At 41.2% G+C, this 26602-nt stretch overlaps 1 protein-coding gene and 1 pseudogene across 5 annotated transcripts in view; both read left to right on the top strand.

Moving 5' to 3' along the window:
• The window catches only part of LOC309605418 (olfactory receptor 10V1-like), a 105357-nt pseudogene that overhangs the window by 10500 nt on the left and 68255 nt on the right, over positions 1-26602 (top strand). The gene's annotated exons all lie outside the window — the stretch shown is intronic.
• Positions 11705-26602, top strand: part of PATL1 (PAT1 homolog 1, processing body mRNA decay factor) — a 42140-nt gene continuing 27242 nt past the window's right edge. The window contains exons 1-9 of one of the 4 annotated variants that reach the window (XM_082341153.1): positions 11705-11855; positions 13828-13939; positions 21594-21811; positions 22115-22195; positions 22796-22990; positions 23927-24028; positions 24461-24550; positions 24775-24995; positions 26387-26476. In XM_082341153.1, the coding sequence (XP_082197279.1) occupies positions 11841-11855; positions 13828-13939; positions 21594-21811; positions 22115-22195; positions 22796-22990; positions 23927-24028; positions 24461-24550; positions 24775-24995; positions 26387-26476 (1124 nt within the window). In that variant the 5' untranslated portion in view covers positions 11705-11840. Of the gene's footprint in view, positions 11856-13827; positions 13940-21593; positions 21812-22114; positions 22196-22795; positions 22991-23371; positions 23446-23902; positions 24029-24460; positions 24551-24774; positions 24996-26386; positions 26477-26602 lie in introns of those variants that run through there. The other 3 variants (XM_082341152.1, XM_082341154.1, XM_082341155.1) reach the window with 3 other exon arrangements.

A 26602-nucleotide genomic window follows, 5' to 3' on the forward strand; every position in this document is an offset into this window, starting at 1 on the left:
CACGGGTTCGAGCCCTGGTCTGGGAGGATCCCACGTGCCGCGGAGCGACTGGGCCCGTGAGCCACAATTGCTGAGCCTGCGCGTCTGGAGCCTGTGCTCCGCAACGGAAGAGGCCGCGATGGTGAGAGGCCCGCACACCGCGATGGGGGGTGGCCCCCGCTTGCCGCAGCTGGAGGAAGCCCTCGCGCAGAGACCAAGACCCAACACAGCCATAAATAAATAAATAAATAAATAAAATATTAAAAAAAAAAAAAAAAAGTCCAGGACCAGATGGCTTCACAGGTGAATTCTATCAAACATTCAGAGACGAGCTAACACCCATCCTTCTCAAACTCTTCCAAAAAATTGCAGAGGAAGAAACACTCCCAAACTCATTCTATGAGGCCACCATCACCCTGATACCAAAACCAGACAAAGATACTATAAAAAAAGAAAATTACAGACCAATATCACTGATGAATATAGATGCAAAAATCCTCAACAAAATACCAGCAAACAGAATCCAACAACACATTAAAAGGATCATACACAATGATCAAGTGGGATTTATCCCAGGGATGCAAGGATTCTTCAATATATGCAAATCAATCAATGGGATACACCATATTAACAAATTGAAGAAGAAAAACCATATGATCCTCTCAATAGATGCAGAAAAAGCTTTTGACAAAATTCAACACCCATTTATGATAAAAACTCTCCAGAAAGTGGGAATAGAGGAAACCTACCTCAACATAATAAAGGCCATATACAACAAACTCACAGCAAACATCATTTTCAATGGTGAAAAACTGAAAGCATTTCCTCTAAGATCAGGAAAAAGACAAGGATGTCCACTCTCACCACTATTATTCAACATAGTTTTGGAAGTCCTAGCCACGGCAATCAGAGAAGAAAAAGAAATAAAAGGAATACAAATTGGAAAAGAAGAAGTAAAACTGTCACTGTTTGCAGAGGACATGATACTATACATAGAGAATCCTAAAAGTGCCACCAGAAAACTACTAGAGCTAATCAATGAATTTGGTAAAGCTGTAGGATACAAAATTAATGCACAGAAATCTCTTGCATTCCTGTACACTAATGATGAAAATTCTGAAAGAGAAATTAAGGAAACACTCCCATTTACCATTGCAACAAAAAGAATAAAATACCGAGGAATAAACCTACCTAGGGAGACAAAAGACCTGTATTTAGAAAGCTCTAAGACACTGATGAAAGAAATTAAAGATGATACCAACAGATGGAGAGATATACCATGTTCTTGCATTGGAAGAATCAATATTCTGAAAATGACTATACTACCCAAAGCAATCTACAGATTCAAAGCCATCCCTATCAAATTACCAATGGCATTTTTTACGGAACTAGAACAAAAAAATCTTAAAATTTGTATGGAGACACAAAAGACCCCGAATAGCCAAAGCAGTCTTGAGGGAAAAAAACGGAGCTGGAGGAATCAGACTCCCTGACTTCAGACTATACTACAAAGCTACAGTAATCAAGACAATATGGCTCTGGCACAAAAACAGAAACATAGATCAATGGAACAAGATAGAAAGCCCAGAGATAAACCCACACACCTATGGTCAACTAATCTATGACAAAGGAGGCAAGGACATACTATGGAGAAAAGACAGTGTCTTCAATAAGTGGTGCTGGGTAAACTGGACAGCTACATGTAAAAGAATGAAATTAGAACACTCCCTAACACCAAACACAAAAATAAACTCAAAATGGATTAGAGACCTAAATGTAAGACCAGACACTATAAAACTCTTAGAGGAAAACATAGGAAGAACACTCTTTGACATCAATCACAGCAAGATCTTTTTTGATCCACCTCCTAGAGTAATGGAAATAAAAACAAAAATAAACAAATGGGACCTAATGAAACTTCAAAGCTTTTGCACAGTAAAGGAAACCATAAACGAGACGAAAAGACAACCCTCAGAATGGGAGAAAATATTTGCAAATGAATCAACAGACAAAGGATTAATCTCCAAAACATATAAACAGCTAATGCAGCTCAATATTAAAGAAACAAACAACCCAATCCAAAAATGGTCAGAAGACCTAAACAGACATTTCTCCGAAGAAAACATACAGATTGCCAAGAAGCACGTGAAAAGCTGCTCAACATCACTAATTATGAGAGAAATGCAAATCAAAACTACAATGAGGTACCACCTCACACCAGTTAGAAAGGGCATCATCAGAAAATCTACAAACAACAAATGCTGGAGAAAAGGGAACCCTCTTGCACTGTTGGTGGGAATGTAAATTGATACAGCCACTATGGAGAACAGTATGGAGGTTCCTTAAAAAACTAAAAATAGAATTACCATATGACCCAGCAATCCCACTACTGGGCATATACCCAGAGAAAACCATAATTCAAAAAGACACATGCACCCCAATGTTCATTGCAGCACTATTTACAGTAGTTAGGTCATGGAAGCAACCTAAATGCCCATCCACGGACGAATGGATAAAGAAGATGTGGTACATATATACAATGGAATATTACTCAGCCATAAAAAGGAACGAAATTGGGTCATTTGTTGAGACGTGGATGGATCTAGAGACTGTCATACAGAGTGAAGTAAGTCAGAAAGAGAAAAACAAATATCGTATATTAACACATGTATGTGGACCCTAGAAAAATGGTACAGATGAACCAGTTTGCAGGGCAGAAGTTGAGACAGAGATGTAGAGAACAAACGTATGGACACCAAGGGGGAAAGCCACGGGGGGGTGGGGATGGTGGTGTGATGAATTGGGAGATTGGGATTGAGATGTATACACTGATGTGTATAAAGTGATGACTAATAAGAAATGTATAAAAAAGTAAATAAAATAAAATTTAAAAATTAAAAAAAAAAAAAAGTGTGGGACACATAGCCGAGGCTCAGGTACACGTGCTGGTGTATAGTCAGATGATTACAGGGAGAAGTAACATGGATATTGGGGTTTGTAGGCACAAGCAGAATCTGAAATAAGTTTAGAAGGGAATATTGAAGGTTTTTTACATCTTGCTCTTAAAAATATATTCATTTCTTGAGAAACTGAAGAAGTTTTTTTGTCTTTTTCCATTAATAATCAAAATAAGATTATATTTAAATATATTTTTATATATAGTCCATGCATTTAAACTCCAGTGAGTTAGCTGTCTGTTTTGATAAACTGAATAATCTGTTGTAACTTGTCTGGTGTTCTGTTAATTTGGTGTGAAGATGCAGACAGTCTTCTGTTCTTTTGTTTACAGGGTCCCTTTAATTTTGTGGCTCCCCTGGCAGTAATTCATATTTTTTGCTAAAAGGTAACAGAGTTACAAGTGCAAAACATTTACTTAATTTGTTTAGATTTATTACACCATGCCCATTCTCTAGGCCTTTGGGGCATGATCTAGATAAGAACATATGGCATAATTTATTATTTTCTCAACTCTAGTTATGTGGTAAAGCATTGTTTAACTGTCAATGAGAAAATCTCAGATTGCTCTCCTTGGAAAAGTGATTTTTTGGATAATGTTCAATTAAATTTAACAAAGGAACATTTTGTTTTCTTTAAAAAAAAAAAAAGCTACAAACAATAAATGCTGGAAAGGGTGTGGTGAAAAGCGAACCCTCCTGCACTGTTGGTGGGAATGTAAATTGATACAGTCATGATGGAGAACAGTACGGAGGTTCCTTAAAAAACTAAAAATAGAACTACCATATGACCCAGCAATCCCACTACTGGGCATATACCCTGAGAAAACCATAATTCAAAAAGATATATGTAAAACAATGTTCATTGCAGCACTATTTACAATAGCCAAGACATGGAAGCAACCTAAATGTCCATCAACAGATGGCACATATATACAATGGAATATTACTCAGCCATAAAAAGAAACAAAACTGAGTTATTTGTAGTGAGGTGGATGGTCCGTCATACACAGTGAAGTAAGTCAGAAAGAGAAAAACAAATACTGTATACTAACACATATATATGGAATCTAAAAAAAAAAAAAAAAAAAGGTACTGATAAACCTAGTGGCAGGGCAGGAATAAAGACACAGACATAGAGAATGGACTTGAGGACACGGGGTGGTGGGGCAGGGGGAAGGTGGGGGGAAGTGAGAGTAGCATCGACACATATACACTACTGAATGTAAAATAGATAGCTAGTGGGAAGCAGCCGCATAGCACAGGGAGATCAGCTCGGTGCTTTGCGATGACCTGGAGGGGTAGGATAGGGAGGGTGGGAGGGAGGCTCAAGAGGGAGGGGATATGGGGACATACGTACGCATATGACTGATTCACTTTGTTGTACAACAGAAACTAACACAGTATTGTGAAGCAATTATACTCCAATAAAGATCTAAAAAAAAAAAAAGTAAACCCGAAAAAGAAAAAAAGAAAAGGAAAGTAGTACTTGGAGAATTAATGGAAAGAAACAAAGTATCACTGGTTGAAAACATTTTCCTTGATATCCTAGCTTCCTTGATGCTATCATTAAATTTTTATTCGTAATTAAAAATAGCAATTTTTAATTACTTAATATTTATTCCTAGTTTTTTTCCATTTCCATGTGAATAAAAGTATTCCATATTATGTGCAAAAAAAAAAAAAAAGAAATAGTTTCTGGGAATTCCCTGGCAGTCCAGGGGTTAGGACCTGGTGCTTTCACTGCTGAGGACCTGGGTTCAATCCCTGGTCAGGGAACTAAGATACCACAAGCTGCACAGCCAAAAATAATCACTATCATCATCATCATCATCCCTTTCCCAGATTGTGTAAATGATGAGGGGAATAGCTCCCAATGCCCCCACCCCCGCTCTGCAATGCTCAGAGAGTCAAAAGGAAATAAGGGGGGCAATGGCGCTGTAAGCTCCCCGTTCTCTCACCAGTTCAGTAATAGAAAAATGTGCAACAAAACTGGCTTTCTGCTCTTATCTTCCAATGCCATGATCTAACCCAACAAACCATCGTATTTCCTCACCTCTAACTGACATCCAATCACATACTCATACAGGAGAGATGTCCCTACAACCTGTTCTTACTGTCAAGGCCTGGTCAGCACGGAGCTGCCCCTTCTGGGATCCATGGCAGGAGTGGGGGGCCTGCATGTTCTCTTACTCATTCGTTTTTTTTTTTTTAAATCTCATTAACAGCTTTTTAATATGATTTTTTAAAATTTATTTATTTATTTTTGGCTGTGTTGGGTCTTTGTTGCTGCATGCGGACTTTTTCTAGTTGAGGCGAGCGGGGTCTACTCTTCGTTGCAGTGCGCGGGCTTCCCATTGCGGTGGCTTCTCTTGTTGCGGATCATGGGCTGTAGGGCACGCAGGCTTCAGTAGTTGCGGCATGCGGCCTCAGTAGTTGTGGCTCGCGGGCTCTAGAGCACAGGCTCAGTAGTTGTGGCGCACGGGCTTAGTTGTTCCGCGGCATGTGGGATCTTCCCGGACCAGGACTCGAACCTTTGTCCCCTGCATTGGCAGACGGATTCTTAACCACTGCGCCAACAGGGAAGCCCTCTCACTCCTTCTTGATTCTCCTTTTAATGGCCCTTCATAGTTTCACCTAGTAAATCTTTTTTCACCTTTAAATAGTATAGGGATGTCCCTGGCAGTCCAGTGGTTAAGACTCTGCACTTCCACTGTAGGGGCGTGGGTTCCATCCCTGGTTTGGGAACTAAGATCCCACATGCCACACAGTACAGCCAAAAAAAAAAAAAAAAGTATACAAAACAAACACTTAAACTTTAAAATGTTTTCTCATTATACTATCAAAAATCATTTTGGATACCCCCAATGGTTACCACATACCACATGTGATAGGCTGAAAAATGGTCCCCCAAGTCCTAATCCCCAGAAACTGTATGTTCCTTTATATGGTAAAAGGGACTTTGCAGATGAGATAAGGGTCCTGAGATGAGGAGATTATCCTGGATTATGCAGTTGCCCCCACTGTTATCACAGATTATTTATAAGAAGGAGGAAGGAGGATAGGAGAGAAAAATGTGACAACAGAAGGAGGGTGAGAGAGGGAGAGCTTGGGAGATGCTATGCTGCTGGCTTTGAAGATGGAGGATGAGGCCATAAGCCAAGGAATGGAAGCAACCTCTAGAAACTAAAAAAAAGAAAGAAAACAGATTCTCGCCTAGTGCTTCCCTAAGGAACACAGTACTAGAACCCATTTTGGATTCTGACCTCCAGAACTATAAGAGAATAAATTTGTGTTGTTTTAACCCACTAAGTTTGTGGTAATTTGTTACAGTAGCAATAGTAAACTAATATACTACCATTCAGCACTTAACTCATACCTAATAAACTACCCCCATCCTGCTCAAGACATTTTACACAACAGATTCTCAACTTTTTACATAATAGACTCTAAAATATATTATTAGCTGTTGGAGGCTGTCATTGAAAGGACATGATCGGGACTTCCCTGGTGGTCCAGTGGTAAAGAATCCACCTTCCAATGCAGGGGACGAGGGTTCAATCCCTGGTCGGGGAACTAAGATCCCACATGCTGAGGGGAAACTAGCTCCATATGCTGCAACTACTGAGCTCGCGCACCTCAACAAGAGAGCCCGCCGCAAACTACAGAGCCCATGCGCCCTGGAGTCCATGCCACAACTAGAGAGAGAAAACCCGCACACCACAATGAAAGATCCCGCATGCCTCAGCGAAGATCCCAAGGGCCATAACTAAGACCCGAGGCAGCCAAAAAAAAAAAAAGAAAAGAAAGAAAGAAAAGATAAACAAATAAATAAATAAATAAATAAAAAATTTAAAAAAGGACATGATCATCCATGGAGCCATGAGCTGGACCCTGGCAATTGGACACTCCACACCCCCTCCTCTGTCCTTGTAATGTACACTTTGCCCACCATTCCCACAGTGGGAGCTATTTTCAAGGACAAGAGAGTAGGATGTTGTTGAGACTACCTGGATGGTAAACGTGACTGGCCCTGTTCTGGGCTCCACATAAACTTTTAAGATTCTGGCAGGCGGGTAAGGAGACCTACTTGCTTGCGGCTGTCCAAGACAAGCCCGTGTGTAAGTTCTCTTGCTCTGTAGGTACTTCTTACCACCTACCAATCTGGAGTGGCTGCCTCTTTCTTCAGTCTCTCCTTGCCCTCTATGTATGGGGGGCCAGTTTGTGAACCAGCATGAGCACGGGCCATTTATTTATCTTGTTAATGACAGAATCGGCAGGATGTTAAGGCTGATTCAAAAGAGATATAAGAAACTATGAACTATAACTAGTGTGGAGAAGAATGCTGGAGTGGGCTTCCCCGGTGGTGCAGTGGTTAAGAATCCGCCTGCCAATGCAGGGGACACAGGTTCGAGCCCTGGTCCGGGAAGATCCCACATGCCGTGGAGCAGCTAAGCCCGTGCACCACAACTACTGAGCCTGTGCTCTAGAGCCCGCGAGCCACAACTACTGAAGCCCACACGCCTAGAGCCCGTGCTCCGCAACAAGAGAAGCCACCGCCATGAGAAGACTGAGCACCGCAACGAAGAGTAGCCCCCGCTCGCCACAACTAGAGAAAAGCCCGCACGCAGCAACAAAGACCCAACTCAGCCAAAAATAAATAAATAAATAAATAAATAAATAAATTTATTTAAAAAAAAAAAAAAAGAATGCTGAAGTAAGACTCAAATGTTAAATATCATACCAGTTAATATCCGGCAAGGCAATAAAACTGTCCCCTGTGGGATTATCTTTTCTATCAAAATGAAATCATCTCAACTGGACAAAATTAATTTGCAATTTAGCAATCTTCTACAAATTAACATCTAACTTCACTGAGTCTGGTACCTCACTAATAGTAAATACTAAGTCAAATAAAGTTGCCTCCCCTAGAACTTCAAATTATCCTGAAGCAGGCTCGTTAGACAACGTTCTTGTTATAACATAGAAAGGGCACACAAAAACCTTTTTTCCTTATTTCCCAGTTTTGTACAATTTTTCTAAACACACTTGTCCCACTTACCTATTAGTGAGTAATAAACTACTCCAAAATTCTGTGGTTTAAAACCACAACCATTTGATTATAATACCACAACCATTTGATTATAATACCACAACCATTTGATTATAATACCACAACCATTTGATCATAATACCACAATGTTATGGGTCAGGTATCTGGGAAAGGCTCAGCTGAGTGATTCTCCTGCTCCCCATGGTGTTGAATGGGGTCACTTGATGACATTCAGTTGCTAGCTGAGCTGGTCTGGACAGCTTCATTCACGTGTCTGGTGTGGCTGGTAAGCTGGGTATAGCTGGACCCCTCTTCCTCTTCACGTAGCCTCAGGGCCTTTCCATATGATCTCTTCAGCAAGGTAACTGGACATCTTACACGGACTTACACCATCAATCTTCTTAAAGACCAGACACAGAACTGCCATAGCATCACCCACCCCGACCCCTACTCCATTGGTCAAAGCCATCATAATCCAGTCCAGATTCAAGGAATAATGGAAGTAGAACCCACCTCTTATTTATTTATTTTTATTTTTGGCTGTGTTGGGTCTTCGTTTCTGTGCGAGGGCTTTCTCCAGTTGCGGCAAGCGGGGGCCACTCTTCATCGTGGTGCGTGGGCCTCTCACTATCGTGGCCTCTCTTGTTGTGGAGCACAGGCTCCAGATGCGCAGGCTCAGTAATTGTGGCTCACGGGCCTAGCTGCTCCGCGGCATGTGGGATCTTCCCAGACCAGGGCTCGAACCCGTGTCCCCTGCATTGGCAGGCAGATTCTCAACCACTGCGCCACCAGGGAAGCCCCAGAACCCACCTCCTGATGAGAGAACAAAGAATTTGTAGCCTTGTTTAATCTACCACAAGTTTCGTCTTATACATTTTTATTTTCATTATATTGCTAATCCTTTTGTCTAAAGTCTGCTGCACCAAGAGTTCCCATAGCTTTCTGGGATGTCCGTCACAACTTTGTTGGCTACATGAGAAATGACCCTCTGGGCAGCCCACCACTCTTTTTCTCCCTCTCTGTAACCCTTTGCAAGCACTCATGGACAATATCTTAAAGCAGCGGTACGCACTTGAAGGTCCTAGAACCAACAGCATCAGCGTCACCTGGGAACTTGGCATAAATGCAATTCTCAGGTCCCACTTCAGACCTACTGAACCAGAAACTCCAGGGATGGGGTCCAGCAGTCTGTTATAACAAGCCCTCTTGGCGAGGCTGGGAACCACTGTTGCAGAGCTGTACGTTACTTAATGAAAATGAATACAACATCTGAAACTAGTCTCACAAGAAAGTACATTTTATGTTCTTTTACCATGATCTAAAAAAAAAGAAGCATGTATAGAATCTGTAAATACCACAGTGGATTATTTACAGCCTCTGGAGAAAGGACAGACAATGCCAAAGCACGGTGGCTTTCACTAACTGATGTTCTCTCTCAGCTGTGAAGAGCCTTTTCCGTATGCCCGGGCTCGCAGGAAAGACTTTTCTTCCACCCACTCAAGGGACACTCTCCAGAGGCCTCGTATCTTATTTCTACAGAATTACTTGTGAAAAGAATTTGTATGCTCTCCATCTTAATAATGGGCCTATTACACAGCTCAAAAAAATACATTATTCACCTAAAGGGACTCTCATTAATCTCCTTCAAAGACAGTTGGTGCATGAGAAAAACAGGTAATTTTATTGATTGTCTATATGACACCTTGTTTTCTGTTTCCTTCTCTGCTCTGTATTATTTCTTTCCTTATCTTTTCTTCAAAATTTTCCTATAGTTCATTTATATTCAAGCTTTCCTATTTTCTTATATAAACTGCTTTAGCTGTATCCTAAAAGTCTTTATATGTTAATAAGTTTATCATTCAGTTCTAAGTATTTTCTACTTCCCATTATGTTTTCTCAAGTAGTCCATTAATTAGAGGCATGGAATTTTTTTTTTTTTTTTAATTTCTGATCTCTAACATAATGATCAGAAAACAGTATCTGCAACATCAGGAATCAGCAAACTCTTTGTGTAAAGGGCCAGACAGTAAATATTTCAGGCTTTGCTAGCCAAATGGCCTCCATTGTAAGTATACAACTCTGCCTTGGTTGCCCTAAAGCAACCAAAGACAATATGCAAATAAATGACGGTGGTTGTATTCCAACAAAACTTTACTTACAAAAACAGGCAGCTGGCCAGATCTGGCTGTGGGTCACAACTCGCCAACCCTTGGCCTACATGGCACCAATTCTTTGGTCATTGTGCTGTTACCTGTACTACAGGAAGTTTCGTAATGTTCCATGAATGCTTGAAAACTAATTATCATCTTATCCTTGGCCTGCTCCACTTTAAGCTTTAGGCCTGGCCCATGCAAACATTCGCTTTTGTAAAACCATCACAGTGATTAAGAGATTGGATTTTTGGAATCAGAGAGAACTGGTTGCCACTTTCCACTGGGTGGTTTAGGATAAATGAATTAACATCTCTAATCCTCAGGTTCCACATCTCTAGGGAAAATAACAGTACCTACCTCACAGGGTTGGCATAAGGCAGACTTCAGTCATTAGTAGAAGTAGTATTAGAATCATCACTGAACCACTACTCTGTGAGGCAGGTTTCATTAAACCCATTTTACAAAGAGATTAAGCCTCAGACGTGTTTAGATAACCTGCTCCACATCTGACAGCCAGTGACAAAGTACTGATTCCCACCCATAACTTCTAGTTCCAAATCCAAAGTTTCCACTACTCAGACTCTGATTAATCAATCTGGTCATACTAACATGTAAGGAATTTATGCCACTCCTAGGCGAGGCTGTATTTTAAGACACCGGGAGAAAGGAGTTGAGAAACCCACTCCTTAATTCTTCGAATTAATTCTTTGTGGTCCAAGTTTAGTCCTTACGGGGAAAGAAAGAGTTCTCCAGGGCCGAAAGGGCATGCAAGGCGCTAGCGGAGGTATACCTCCCAAACAGACTTCTGGAAGCAGGCTGCCGAGGCTTACACCCAGGACAAACGTTTTTCTGGGCTTGATCCTCTAAGCAGGTGGTGTCACCCAGCGGCGCACTCAGCCTCGATGACCTTGCTGCCCATGGCTGTGCTGCCCTTCTTCACCTGCCTGGAGCGCCTGGGACCTAAAAATACCTCCCTGGTGGAACCTCCCGGAACATGCATTCGGCTTTTTTTTTTTTTAATCGCCCTCATCACTTTGAGACACATAAATCACAGCCCTGACCCGCTGTCGACTCAGCAGATGACGTGCCGCCGAAAGTGGCGACGAATTCAGCCCTTTTCAATGATCTGAACTTTTATTTTCTTCCCTCCACTCGGCGCATATTGTATGTCGTGAGGACTGCCAAGCAAAACCCGCGAAGACCGTGTTGGACGCTGGCAAAACAGTCTAGAAATCTCCATTTCTCCCAGTCCAGGCTAATCCTGGGACTCTTCAAAGCCTTACCCTGTGACAATCACAAGGCTTTTCTCCGCCCCGTCGGTGACGGAAAACTCGTGACTCAAACCTGAGCGCCGGGCGGGCGCAGAGAAGCCAGGGGCGGAGCTACAAGTCCAGATCGCGAGGAAGCCCCCGACGGGCGGCGCGTGCGCAGTGTCTCGCCATGGGACCTCCTTCCCGCCGCGGAGACTAGGAAGCGGGACGCCAAATCTGTCCCCGCGCAGCCGCCGCCGCCGGGCGCCGAACGGGGCGGCCGCCCTCCCCGAGGCGCGCCTGCGCACGTTCCCACGCACGCTCCGGCGTACGGCGGCGGCCAGGGGTCGCGAGCCGGTGGAGGACCCGCGCGCGGAGGAGCGCGGAGAGTCAGCGCTTCTTCCCTCCCTCCCCCATTCCCCTCCCCGCTCCCTCCCCCCCCTCCCCAAGAATGTTCCGCTACGAGGTGAGTTGTTGCGACCGGAAGTGACCCCTCCCTCCCTCCCTCCGTCCCGCACGCGCCCCTCTTTCTCTCTCACCCCCCGCGCGTCTGTCCAGCGCTCCTGGGGGGAGGGGGCGGGCGGCGGGACCCGCGGGACCGAGCGGAGTGCGTCGGGTCTGGGGTCGCGGGTTTAATCTGAGGGCTGAGAGCTGGCTTCGGGGGGCGGGACTGTCCTATCAGTTGCCACCGAGGAGAGCTGATCTCTGTTTTGGGGTGGGGAGGGCCCCTTACGTGCCTTAACCAGACCACTCCCCCACCCCCGGAGGAGCGAGGAGTAGAGAGCGTTGCAGCCACCCTCGGTGGCTCTTGAGGAAGCGTCACTCGAGAAAGCCCAGAGACGCGTTTCCCGCCCTGGACCCGGAACCATCTCCCCTCCAATTACTTATACACACCCCCTTACAAACCGGCGACCGTCAGGTCCCGGGGGCGTGGACTCGCCCTTTGACTGGGGCCGAAGACCGTTTACTAAAGAGGACTCCGAGTTGGGAAGGGGCGTGTCCAGCAGAAGTTCCTTCTGGGAGAGTGGAGGGGGACGTGGGTTTGGTGACGGTCCGGGTATGTAGCAACAGTCGAGAGCCCTGACAGTGTCACTGGTTCGCTCTATGACCTTTAGCGACTCCTAATCATTGGACAGGGTTTCTGGATTTGTAGAACCAAAGGGTTGGTTTAGATGACCCCTAAGAGTCTTTCCAATGTAAAAAGCAGTGATTTGGTTAAGTAGATCTTTGTGATTTGGGAGTGCTTCTGGAAGTTGCCTGTGATGGGGAGGCAGTTGCATGCTTGCTTTGTGTAAGTTTGGGAGACTTAAGATGGGTAGGATGGCCCTTTGACCTAACCTTTCATTTGGGAACAGCCTGGCTAAGAGGTAGCCAGTCAGGGTGTATCAGAAATGTGACTGCAGAGAGAGTGTGGAATTCCGATCCTGAGTCTTTGAAAACTGGGGACACATATACTTGGTATTTGATAGGAATGGTTCAAGATCAAACTGCCTTTATGTAAACATGGAGAGAGATGATGAGATGCAGTAGGCAAAGTTTCCAAAAGAAAAGAAAACTTGGAAAATAAATCAGTTGAAAACTGAAATGGGGGTGGGGGGGGTATGTTTAAGATAGTACACACCTAAGTTGTTAAACTGGTGATATCTAGCATTGTTTAGCAATACCCAATGTTTGCCTAAATCTTTGCCTCATTTGATCCTCACAACAACTTTCTGAGGTAGGTGGTATTGTCCCTGCATTACCACTTAAGAGATTGTGGCTTAGAGGCTAACACAACCTGAGACAAAATAGATGCTCAGGGGGTATTCATGAATTAATCAGAAAGGATGTGACTTGCCCAAGTTGGTATCACTTGTAAGAGTAGAGACACAACTTAAACCTGTCACATCACAGCTTTTCAAAAGTCCACTTAATTGTGATTGAACACTTAGCTTTCTCCTTTATCACCAGAGTTTGGGCCTGTAGGAAAACAGAAGGGGAAAAGGAAAATGAAGAGAAAGCTTTAAAAGGGAATAATAAAATAGTTGAAAAGGTGACATGAATATGGGGAAGATGAGAATTTCATTGGAAAATATGGGTAGAACTCAAGCAAAATAATAAAGTGTTCATTTTCAGTTGTCATTATTATTGTAACCAGTGATGGAAAGGAAGTTGGCAGGCCTCATTTCTTGGTTGCATGAGGAAATGCTATTATTAGATTCCTGATAAATAGAGAAATGGAAGTTTGGGGGAAGAGGTTAAATAAGGAATAGGAACGAGAAACTGAAAGAAAAGGTACTGAAGTCTTCCAGTGTCAGGGAAATTGGGGGATAGAAAAAATGCCATCTGCACAAAAAGTCATAATGAAGCTATTGTGTTGATCGGGAAGATAAAAACATTTTTTTAGAACGAGGTTGTGAACTTCATGAATAGCTGATCTCTTTTTTCTCTTTTTTTAGTCTTTGGAGGATTGTCCTCTGGATGAAGATGAAGATGCATTTCAGGGCCTGGGAGAGGAAGATGAAGAGATTGATCAATTCAATGATGATACATTTGGGTCAGGTGCAGTTGGTAAGTGACGTCTTTCTTTTATAATGTCATCTTGGTCTCTTGCTGTTTTCAAATGCTCTCTTTTATAAGTACTTTTGTCTAAGTAGGCGTAACCTCATTCACAAAGTTGGCAAACTGTTCTGTTCTTCACTCCAAGCATCTACCCTCCTCCTCTGGGCTTCCTTTTTGCCTCACTTACAAAACCAGGTGTTTTCTAAGCCCTGTCCCTTCCAGCTTTATGATCTATGGCTCTAAGTTGACACTATAAGGAATTCAAATGATTAAAGAAGTGGACATTTTACAAAGGTTTAAAATAATCCTAAAAGAAGGAAATTTTTATTTGTGGAACATGGAACTTAAGGAAAACTAGTGGACTAGGAGAAAACTCAGATTCAGGTGTATATGTTTTAAAATTCAGTTGATCAATAATATATTGCATGACCCTGCTATTGCCCTATAGTATATTCAATAAATAAAGCTTTTCATTCCAAGAATTTTGGTGATAGAAAGTCTTCATAAGTTAAAAAAGTGTTGTGCACAGATGAAATTTTCTCATCCTTGGGTATAGATAAATATTCCTGGTGTTGGAAGTGGTTAAAAAATTAAAGAGCCAAACTAAACTAGAGGCCACAGTTGTAATTACTGAGATGAAAGGTTTAGGGAGCAAGCTTACATAATAAAGTTTGAGAGTTAGAGATCCTGGAACAAGTATACTAATAAGTTAAAATTAAACTGTACTTTGGAAAGATGAATAGGTAAGGGAAGTCCCTGGCGGTCCAGTGGTTAGGACTCTTCGCTCTCACTGCCAAGGGCCCAGGTTCATCCCTGGTTGGGGAAGTAAGATCCTGCATACCCTGTGCAGCCAAAAAAAAAAAAAAAAAAGAATACGTAAGGCCAGAAACTATAAAACTCTTAGAGGAAAACATAGGCAGAACACTCTATGACATACATCACAGCAAGATCCTTTTTGACCCATCTCCTAGAGAAATGGAAATAAAAACAAAAATAAACAAATGGGACCTAATGAAACTTAAAAGCTTTGCACAGCAAAGGAAACCATAAACAAGACAAAAAGACAACCCTCAGAATGGGAGAAAATATTTGCAAATGAAGCAACTGACAAAGGATTAATCTCCAAAATATACAAGCAGCTCACGCAGCTCAATAGCAAAAAAACAAACAACCCAATCCAAAAATGGGCAGAAGACCTAAACAGACATTTCTCCAAAGAAGACATACAGATTGCCAAGAAACACATGAAAGGATGCTCAACATCACTAACTAATCATTAGAGAAATACAAATCAAAACCACAATGAGGTATCACCTCACACTGGTCAGAATGGCCATCATCAAAAAATCTACAAATAAATGCCGGAGAGGGTGTGGAGAAAAGGGCACACTCTTGCACTGCTGGTGGGAATGTAAATTGATACAGCCACTATGGAGAGCAGTATGGAGGTTCCTTAAAAATCTAAAAATAGAACTACCATATGACCCAGCAATCCCACTACTGGGCATATACTCTGAGAAAACCATAATTCAAAAAGAGTACCACAGTGTTCATTGCAGCTCTGTTTACAATAGCCAGGACATGGAAGCAACCTAAGTGTCCATCGACAGATGAATGGATAAAGAAGATGTGGCACATATATACAATGGACTATTACTCAGCCATAAAAAGAAATGAAATTGACTTATATGTAGTGAGGTGGATGGACCTAGAGACTCATACAGAGTGAAGTAAGTCAGAAAGAGAAAAACAAATACCATATGCTAACACATATATATGGAATCTAAAAAAAAAATCATGGTGCTAAAGAACCTAGGGGCAGGACAGGAATAATAAACGCAGACGTAGAGAATGGACTTGACACAGGGAAGGGGAAGTTGGGATGAAGTGAGAGAGTGGCATGGACATATATACACTACCAAATGTAAAACCGATGGCTAGTGGGAAGCAGCCACATAGCACAGGGAGATCAGCTTGGTGCTTTGTGACCACCTAGAGGGGTGGGGTAGGGAGGGTGGGAGAGACACGCAAGAGAGAGGAGATATGGGGAAATGTGTTTATGTATAGCTGATTCACTTTGTTATACAGCAGAAACTAACATATCATTGTAAAGCAATTATACTCCAATAAAGATGTTAAGAAAAAAACCAAAACATTGTATAGAGGTAACATTTTAACCACAATTCTGTCAGTATTGTGGTTTTTTGTTTTAGTATTGTTTTAAAATCATTTCTGTAATTGCTTTAAAATATTATCTCGTAGTTTTAATTTTGTCCATTCCATTTCAATAAGATTTGACAAACACATTTGAAAAAAAAAAAAGATGAATAGGTAAGAGTCCATGCAACTCTCTTTGCTTTGACTGTTGGTGTTGAAAAGCAGCAATGACCACATTTATGTTGGGATGTGTGAATATGTGGGATTTCAAATATTCAAGTTAAGTAATAAGAGGAAATTTATCAGTAGTGGGTAACCCCAAAATGTTCAATATCAAAAACAAATAAGAGGTCTTAAAAATGTTGTATTAGGACTTCCCTGGTGGTGCAGGGGTTAAGAATCCAACTGCCAATGCAGGGGATGGGATCAATCCCTGGTTGGGGAAGATCCCACATGCCGGTGAGCAGCTAAGCCCATGCTCCACAACTACTGAGCCTGCACTCTAGAGCCCGCGTGCCACAACTACTGAAGCTTTCCCGCCTAGAGCCCGTGCTCCGCAACAAGAGAAGCCACCGCAGTGAGAAGCCCGCGCACCGCAACAAAGAGTAACCCCTGCTCGCCTCTACTAGAGGAAGCCCGCGTGCAGCAACAAAGACCCAACACAGCCAAAAATAAAATAAAATAGTTGTATGGGTTACTGGTTTTGCACTGACCTAAACAGCTTAAGTTTATTTAAGCTTAGACTGAGTTGAATGAACTGGCAAAAATGAAAGAGCATACTATTTTCAATCAGGGTTTACAAAATTCCTTGGAGAGCTAAAACTGCTGCTGTTGGAAGCAGCAAGAGAAGCATTTAAGGTAGAAGCTAGGCTTATTACAGAAGGGAACCAAAGACCTTTTGGATTACAGCCATAGTTTAGGGGATGAGATTGTCCAAGAGGATGACGTGATCTCAGATGCTGTTCTCTCTCCATGGAGATCACAGGGAAAGGGACATAGAACAGAATGACGAAAGCAGGGAACTGATGTGAATTGCAAATTATATTTGAAACTTTAGTAAAAACCTATAGAATACAATAGAAGCTACAAACAGTGTGTGCTTGTTTCTGGAACTCTTTTTCTCTTAAAATATTGTACTGAATGTTACCATTTTTTAGCAAATTCATCTGTATTAAAATGAAATTTATTAAAATGAAGTATGTTGAGGTTAGCCAGCATAGTAAATGTCCTCAGTTTTTAACCTGGACAGAAGAGGAATAGTTTTGCCTTCTCATTGACTTCCAGAGTGCTAGTCTTTTTTTCTGAGTTTTCTATGTTTCTCACAAGATGAGGAAAGTATTGCCTTAAAAGAATTTTAGTGTGTGCAGAACTGCATTTTATGTGGTGGAAAATGAAAAAGCCCCTGGGGTTACACAGTAAAAGAACAGGTGATAAAAAGTAAAGGCAGTGAAGTAGCATATGGTTAGCCCATTTTGTACCCTGAGGCACAAGGATGATTAAGGACTTCTTGGTCAACAAAGTTTATAATGGAGAAGAGATTTCCCAGTGTGAGCCCTTTCCATTGAGAGTATAATATACTTGAATTGTGAAGTTAAAACCTTAGTTCCTCATCTTGATATAAATACTATACGGGTTTATAAAAAGAAAATTGCTTTCTAAGTCGACCTGTGACTTGTTTAATATACTTCTAAAGGTGGATATACAGCTGGTGTAGAGAATTTAAACCAGGAGGTAAAATGTCAGACCTATGACATACATTTTGGTTTGTTGGTTTTTAACTCAAGGAGTATCTTGAGTAATACCTGTTAGTACAGTAGTTATTTTAAGTCACTGGCTACAGATGCTCTGATGTCACCTTTCCTTAAGAAACTAGTCACTGTCTTCTGCATGGAAAAATGTTTGCATCATCTTTGAGCAATAAATGGGCCACAATAATCTCAACTCGTTCTCTAAAAATAAAAGCTTACACTTAAAAGGTGCTTATTACATGCTAGGGACCGTTCTAAGTGTTTCACGTATATTGTTAATCCTCATAGCAACCTTGCAAGGTAGGTACTATTATTATCCTCATGTTAACAAATGAAGAAGGAAAATGCCAGAGATGTTAAGTAACTATAAATACAATCAATGTAAGCTACCAGTTATGTTTTAACAGTCTTTGGGGGCTCTTTGGGGATCTCCTGCCTCCACATGGAAGGGCTCCCCATTCTTTCTACTTCCTTTTTATTGATAGCTGCTGAAATCTTTAGGGACTGAGATTGCTCTACAATTAAATCACATCTACTTCCTGTTCATTTTGTTTTTATTCAAAAACAAATATCCCTGAGACAGACTTGAGGGGAATTACCACAACAAGCATACATTTATAAAAGCAACCAGGAATTCAGTAACCCACATCAGGGTATAGGTTAATTAGTTGAAGGAAAACAGTTACCTCTTTCCCTTCATTTCTCTGTTATTTTTTTCCCCTACCCTTTATCATTTTGACCAATGTGGGTTGAGGTCAAGCATTGGCATAACTAAGTATGTTTCTAGGTCATTTGAAAAAGATACAGAGTGAAGTATCCTTTTATACTAAGGACCTGTGATCTCTGACACACTGTTTCAGATGATTTTTCGCAAGAGCAAGAAATACCTAAAATGAACATGATGGTGTTCTGTGGCATAGGTTTCTTTGCTTACATGTTTGAAAAAGTAACAATTCACAGCAGAGCTTTTCTCACAGAATATGGCTACTTAACCAGCATTTTTTAAATTAATTATTAAGGACAAATAGATTATCATCTTTGGTGGGACCTAGTAAAGTTAGTAAATAGGATTATGAGAAGTGAATGAAAGCAATGCAAATTAGAACTCTTTTGCATTAGAATCAATCTTAACAAATCAGTTTCTTAAATTTGGGAAATGTTTAAAAAAATCCCTTAATTCAGGATTATAGACTCCCTTTTTTTTTTCTGGCATTGTTGAGTCAGTAAAATTGCAAAAAGCAGTTAGTCCTTCAAAACATGCTTAGCTTACTCTTCCTTAGCAAAGATGATACAAATATTAATATCACAATGGATTTTTAATTACACTGTTCTTTAAGCATATTTTTTAAATAACTGATAACTTAAATTAGTGCTGTAATTTTCATCTAAAGTAGACTTTTCCCTTTACCACAAGTAGTACATTCACATCTACCACAGTGCTCAAAGACTAGACAGTGGTTCTGATCACTAGACAGTGGTTCTGATAATTATAAATTTGGGAGTGTCACTTACCTCGTTTTTTTTGTTTTTTGGCCGTGGCATGCGGGATCTTAGTTCCCTGACCAGGGACCGAACCCGTGCCCCCTGCATTGGGAGCATGGAGTCTTAACCACTGGACCGCCAGGGAAATCCCTTACCTTGTTTTTTTTTTGGATCACCAGTGTTATATGATACATTGTTATGTAATAAATGTAGCAATTTTAAATGTTTATGATCTGACCCTGAAAGGGACTTAGGCTACTTAAATTTGTTATACACCTGAAACTAATGTAATGTTGCACGTCAACTATACTTCAATAAAAAAATTAAAAGTTGCAAATAATCCAAATTTCCATCAGTAAGGGATAAGTTAAATTAGTTTATTAGTAGAGTAGAATCTTATATAGGTATGAAAAAGAATGAGATGATATTATCAGTAGTTATGTGTTCCCACTTTAAAAAATTTAACATTCCTGAAGAATTATGGGGAACTTTTACTTTCTAAGTTACATATTTGTGTAATGTTTAAATTTTTTTTAACAAACATGTATTTTAACAAGTTGCATATGAGCCCCTCAGAAAGTCTAAATCTTTTTTTTAAGTGGCTACCATTAATTACACCCTTAGTATATACCAGGCACTTTTTTTTTTTTCTTGTCATGGTGCTTCCACTTTTTCCTTCTCCTTTCTTTAAATGAGGTATATAGAAAAATTATATGGGGAGGATTGTCATTAAGGACACTTTTTCAGAATTCTGTGTTTTTATGTTAGTCATTACCTGTTATCTCTGTTTTGAATTTTGCAGGACATACAAAACAAAACTAAAATAAGAATAAAAATATATAACATTTACAAAAGAATACATGGGGTTTTGGTGGGTTAGAAAGTAGTGCATGTTCAGATGAGGTGAAGGTAGAATTAAAATGAAAAGATTATTTAAGGAAAGCTTCAGTGAGGGGGTAAAGGTATCTGAATTTGAATGCTGAAAGGAGCAAAATAGTAGAGCTTTTATGCTGGAGTCAGAAGGGAATGATGAGTGATGAGGTTGAGGAGCACTGGAATGAGAGAAGCGATGGAAGTAAGGTCTGGTCCTAGAGGAGCTGATAAAAGGTTCTGAAGATTTTCATCTGTGCTGTAGCTGGACTCAAAAATAATGCTGTGTCTGCATAAAAAACAAAAAACAACAAAATAACCTAGTGTCAGTGCCACAGATTATATAGTAGTATGTAGAAATAGACAGTTAAAGCAGGAGAGGACTGACGCGGGTCCAAGTCACCATCACCTTTCCTGTGGCATACTTGTAGTAGCCTCCTAACAGGCCTCCATGCTTCTAATAGTGCTGCCCCCTTCTCTGCAAATCTGTTTTCAAGACAGCAGCCAGAGTGATTCTTTCAGTCAAGCCACATCCAAACCTGCAGCAGCCCCCCTTTCAGAGTGGCTCTAAAGGCCCTGCAGGAGCCCTCCCACTTTGACCTCATTTTTCTTCTGCTCTTCACCCCTGTTCATTCCAGTCCAAGCACAGTCCTTGCTGCTTCTCAGAATCGTCAGTCTCTCATCTTAAGGCCTTTGTACTGACTGTCCCTCTGCCTGAGACACTCTTCTCCTAGATATCCACATGGCTAACTTATTCTTGATATTTTGCTCAAATGTCACCTTCTCAATGAGACATACCTCTGACCATCCTATTTAAAGTTTTCAATTTGTTTCTCTTCCCCCGTATTCCTGTAGCATATCATCTTCTAATACAGTATCTAATTTACTTATTCATTATGTTCATTATCTATTATCTGTCTCTTCCCTGCTTAAAAAGCCACAGGAGGGCAGGGATCCTTGTCTATTTTGTACACCAATGTACCCCATGCACCTAAAACAATGCCTGTCACATAATAGATGCTCAAAAAATACCAATTGAATGACACGAATGGATTTAAAAGCTTGTAAAGAAGATGACAGTTACCTAAGAGAAAGTTGTACGCTAGCGCGAGTTTTTGCCTGAAATGTCACAGAATCTCAAACCAACGGGTTGTACTATATCACCAACTTAGAGATTGGTTTCAGAATGTAGTTTGCACATCGTTGCTAATGTATTAAGCTATTAGTCTAAAAGTTTGAGTTTATTCCTGGTAGGATGTTAGTTGTTCTCAGTGGTGAAAAGCCCACTTTAAATGTGCCCCTTAGTTTAAACCTTATTTCATGTCTCTAGATGGATAACAGAAGAATTTTATAAAACTTTTTTATTCCAGTATGAACTCTGTTTCTTTTTTATGATTTCCTTATAGATGATGATTGGCAGGAAGCACATGAGCGCCTGGCTGAATTGGAAGAGAAGCTGCCTGTGGTAGTTAATGAACAAACAGGCAATGGAGAAAGGGATGAGATGGACTTGTTGGGTGATCATGAGGAGAATCTGGCAGAAAGGCTCAGTAAGATGGTGATTGAAAATGAACTAGAGGATCCAGCTATCATGAGGGCAGTACAGACCAGGCCAGTGTTGCAAGTAAGTTACTGTGATCTGAGAGCTATAGCAGACTGATAATTAAAGCAAAGTATTGGGCTTGGCTATTGTATTTCATCTACTATACTGAGAGAATTACATGTGTTATAGAAATTTGGTAGTATAATTCCTGATGATAGCAATTCTAGACATGAAGTTGGGAAATAAGGTATATTCTAGAACACTGTAGTTTCTATTCTCAAGCAGTTGAGGCTCTTTGGGAGCTTTGCTCACCGAAAGCTGGTAAGTTGCCCAGCGAGCCCGCACTCTTCTAGACTTTGTGTGTATGTTTTCCTTTTTTGTTAGCCCCGACCAGGAAGTCTCAATTCCAGCATCTGGGATGGATCTGAAGTTCTGAGGCGAATCCGAGGACCACTGCTTGCTCAGGTATTAAACGTTTTCTCGTTATATAAAAATCCTAATACCCGAAAGCTGGCTCCTGTTGCTATCCTTTCCTTACTGGAACGATGTATGGATGTATATCCTTTGCCAGTCTTACGTTGATTATGTCATCCAGCACCCATAGCTGGCTGGACCTGTTGACTGTACCCTCCCCCAGACTCTATGGTCATGCTCACTTGACTGTGCTTTCTTTGAAATGGTTGAAAGGGAGCCATTGGAACTCAAATTTGACAGCTTATGATTTGAATTACTTAAAGTCATTTTTAGGCAAAACTATAGGGACAGAGAACAGATCAGTGTTGGCCAGTGGTTGGGGGTGGTAGGAGAGGTTGACTACAAAGGAACAATACAAAGGAAGTTTGGGGAGTAATAAAACTTCTGTGTCTTGATTTTGGTGTTAGATCCAGGACTCTCTGCATTTATCAAAATTTACTGCTATACACTAAAGAGGGTAACATTTTTACTGGATGTGAAATAAAACTAAATAAAAATTTTTAAAATAATTTCTCAAGATATCTGGCATCTGTAAAGGTTATTAAAACATTTCAAGGTAGCTAATTTTTTTAACACTACTTCCTCAATTAGGAAATGCCTACAGTGTCTGTGTTAGAATATGCCTTGCCTCAGAGGCCCCCACAGGGCCCAGAAGATGATCGGGACGTTTCTGAGCGTGCATTACCGAGGCGGTCAACGTCGCCTATCATTGGGAGTCCTCCTGTTAGAGCTGTCCCCATAGGCACCCCACCTAAGCAGATGGCTGTACCCAGCTTCAACCAACAGGTACCTCTCATTAACAGGCACTCAGCCCAGGATATTGGGAATCTGGGCAAAATTATTTGGGAAATTGGTGATGCTGGGAGGAGGGTGGAAGTTTGGGGTAGGCATTAGATTAGAGAGAAAAGTAGCCAATTAGAGGAAAAGTTAGTACAAATAAGAGACACATTCCCCAATGCCCATTGCTGGTGCTACTACTGTTGCTGCTGCCTTTTAATTGGGGGAGAAAAAGGGTAGTTAACCACATTTAGTGTAAATGTCCTTTTTAAAGTGTTTTGCTGGCTGCCCAAAACATTGGCAGAGAGGTAACTGAAAGCTGGGGGGAGTGGGAACACACAGCATTGTCCACATCCCTTTTTACCTTTAAGATATCCCTGCTTTCCCTAGAGCCTGTGCAGTCCTGTTCCATAGACTTTCCTCCTCCTGAAACCAGCAGCTGAAAAGGAAGGCCAATTTGGAAGGTATGGGGGGAGGGTGGTATTGGTATGGCCTAGTTAGGCTCAATATCCTATGAAATGGTGGAGTCACAACGTACACGACAGAGCTGAGCATGGCGGCCATATCATAGGGGCTTCAGAATAGGACTTAGTTAATCCTCCAGCTTTCTTATCATTCCATCTCCCTCACTGCTACCAAAATATATCCTCTTGGAGAGAATTTGCAAGTCAGAATATCTGCTGGTACCTCCCTCAGATAGCATGGAAGGGTGGGGATAACTGGAGAATTAGCTAAATCTTCCTCACTTAAAAGTGGCACATTGCTTGATATTTGTGAGAGGAAGTGACCAAAGGTTCTGTATGTGGACCAAAGCCATAGCAATTTGCTTAGAAGTAGGGCTTTGCATTGAGTTCTGTGTCTCTGCCGGTACTCGAGGGGAGGAAGAATAGGTAGAGGAAAAACTGACTTCACTGAGTGTAGTTGTATATATGTTTGTCCTGATAGATTCTGTGTCCGAAGCCTGTCCATGTTCGACCCCCAATGCCACCACGCTATCCTGCTCCCTACGGTGAGAGGATGTCTCCAAACCAGCTCTGCAGTGTCCCGGTATGTCACTTTACAATCTAGTGAAAATATTTTCTGATCACTGCCTAGTATATAGACATCTCCTAAATCTTACATGTTCTTTATAATCTCCATACTTGAATTTCTGGATCTTATAGTCCCCGGGTCAGAAGACATAGTTCATCATGTTCAGCTATTTCTTACCTCAACTCTTTTCTTATCTTAAAAATCTAAACTTGACATGATCTGGTTTCTTGCTATTATAGTCCCTCATTCTACTTTCTCTTTCATGTTGAATGATCATAGTGCTTTCTCACTTCTAGCATTACTCTTTCGTGTTCCTTCAGTGGACCGCTCAGCTCTACAATTTGAGAATTTTTCTATCCAAGTTAATTCTGTATTTCTGTTGAGTTCCCCTGTTATTTACCTGTTTTCATGGTATAAATATATATATATATTTTTTTTTTTTTTTAGAACTCTTCCCTACTGGGTCACCCTTTCCCTCCTAGTGTTCCTCCTGTTCTCAGCCCCCTGCAGAGAGCACAGCTTCTTGGAGGAGCACAGGTAAGCCTAGGGTTAGCTCAGCCCTTATTAAAGAGCTTTCTCACTTTCCTAAGGTTCACTAGCTGATATCCCCCTTTTTTGCTGTTAATCAATCACTGCCGCCTCTTATTTTTTCCTTTACTTTCTCAACCAAAGTTACTGATGGAAGCAGTATTCACTTTTCTGTGGATAAAAGTAAGGGGACTTGCTGACCAACTAAATCTAAGATCTTGTCCCTCTTGTAGCTACAGCCTGGACGGATGTCTCCCAGCCAGTTTGCACGGGTCCCTGGATTTGTTGGTAGTCCACTTGCTGCCATGAATCCCAAGTTGCTGCAAGGGCGAGTTGGGCAGATGCTTCCCCCAGCACCAGGCTTCCGTGCCTTCTTTAGTGCTCCAGCCCCCGCTACACCGCCACCTCCTCAGCAGCACCCTCCTGGCCCAGGGCCTCACCTGCAAAACCTAAGGTACGCAAAACAAATGCCTCCGTTTATCCGTTGTCATCTAAGTCTCTTGATCATTGACGTTTAGTGATATAACACAGAAGTCTGTTGATATTTGCAAGTGATACATTTTGAGATGTTATTTGATCCTCAAGTTGCCAAACACAGAAATGTTTGACAGTCTCCAGGCTTTCTTATGAATCACATTTCCCTCCAGTCATATGCTTCCTGTGTACATTTGCACATTACTAATCACCTTTTTTATTTCTCCTGAAGTTTCTTATGTCTCACTTATTTTACAAACACACACATACTTACGTATGCACAAAGTGTTTGTCATTTAACAAGAAATATCATATACTAAGGAACAGAGAGGAAGTTCCCTGGCGGTCCAATGGTTAGGATTCGGTGCTTTCACTGCCATGACCAGGGTTCAGTGCCTGATCGGGGAACTAAGATCCTGCAAGCTGCACGGCTCAGCCAAAAAAAAAAACAAAAAGGGAACAGAGATATAGATGTTGAGTTGTCAGCTAATCTCAGTGCTGGCTAGTTGCTTGCTTCCACTGTGATTTTATAACAAGAGGGGTTTTAAGTTCCTGCTTCAGTGAAATTGTGTTTTATTACATATCGTATTGTATCAGTTAGGATTCTCCAGAGCAGCAGAACCAGTAGGATATAGATAAATAAGTAAAGAAGAGATTTACTGTAAGGAATTGGCTTGCATGATTGTGGGGCTGGCAAGTCCAAAATTCATAGGGCAGGCCAGCAGGCTGGACATTTTGGTAGGAGTTGAGGTTGCAACCTTGAGTCTGAATTTATAGGGCAGGTGGGCAGGCTGGAAATTCAATCAGGACTTCCGTGTTCTAGTCTTGAGGCAAAATTCCTTCCCTGGGAAACATGTTTTCCTTTCAACTGGTTGGGCAAGGCCCAACCACATTATCGAGGGCCATCTCTTTTTTTCTTAAGGTCAACTAATTGTAAATGTTAATCGCATCTACAAAATACCTTCACAGCAACATCTAGATGAGTGATTGTCCAAACAACTGGCTAGCTTAGCCAAGTTGACATATAAAATTAACCATCACACATATATGTTTCAATGTCATTCCCAAATAGTTGAAACTAAGTACATTAAATATATTAGAGACTTCTCTTTAACAGTAGCAAAAAGAAAAAGAATTAAACTGCTTTACTGCTGATTCGTTCTAATTTTATGATTGTCCTCTTAGGAGTTGAGAATTGGCTTTTGTGGGAGACATAAAAATACAGTGGTGTCTTCCTTCTGAAAGATCTTAGAATAGACTTTAGCATTCCCTTGGGTGAACCTGTATGAAGTTATCCTGTACTGACCACATTGTTAAAAACTTCAAGTCATCCGGATGACAGAATTGCACATCTTTTCCCTTTTTGCTTAGATCACAGGCCCCAATGTTTAGACCAGACACAACCCACCTTCATCCACAGCACCGTCGACTCTTGCATCAGAGACAGCAACAGAATAGAAAGTAAGTACTTATCCTACTCCTTTGTGGTTTCTTAATTTAGCATTCATTTTTGACTGATTTAGTTTACTTTTTAAGTAAATCTGATCAGTATTGCACTTATTTTAACTGGTTAAGTCAGATCATATA

This window comes from Balaenoptera borealis (assembly GCF_965194805.1).
Source record: "Balaenoptera borealis genome assembly, chromosome: 11".
Classification (NCBI taxonomy): domain Eukaryota; kingdom Metazoa; phylum Chordata; class Mammalia; order Artiodactyla; family Balaenopteridae; genus Balaenoptera; species Balaenoptera borealis.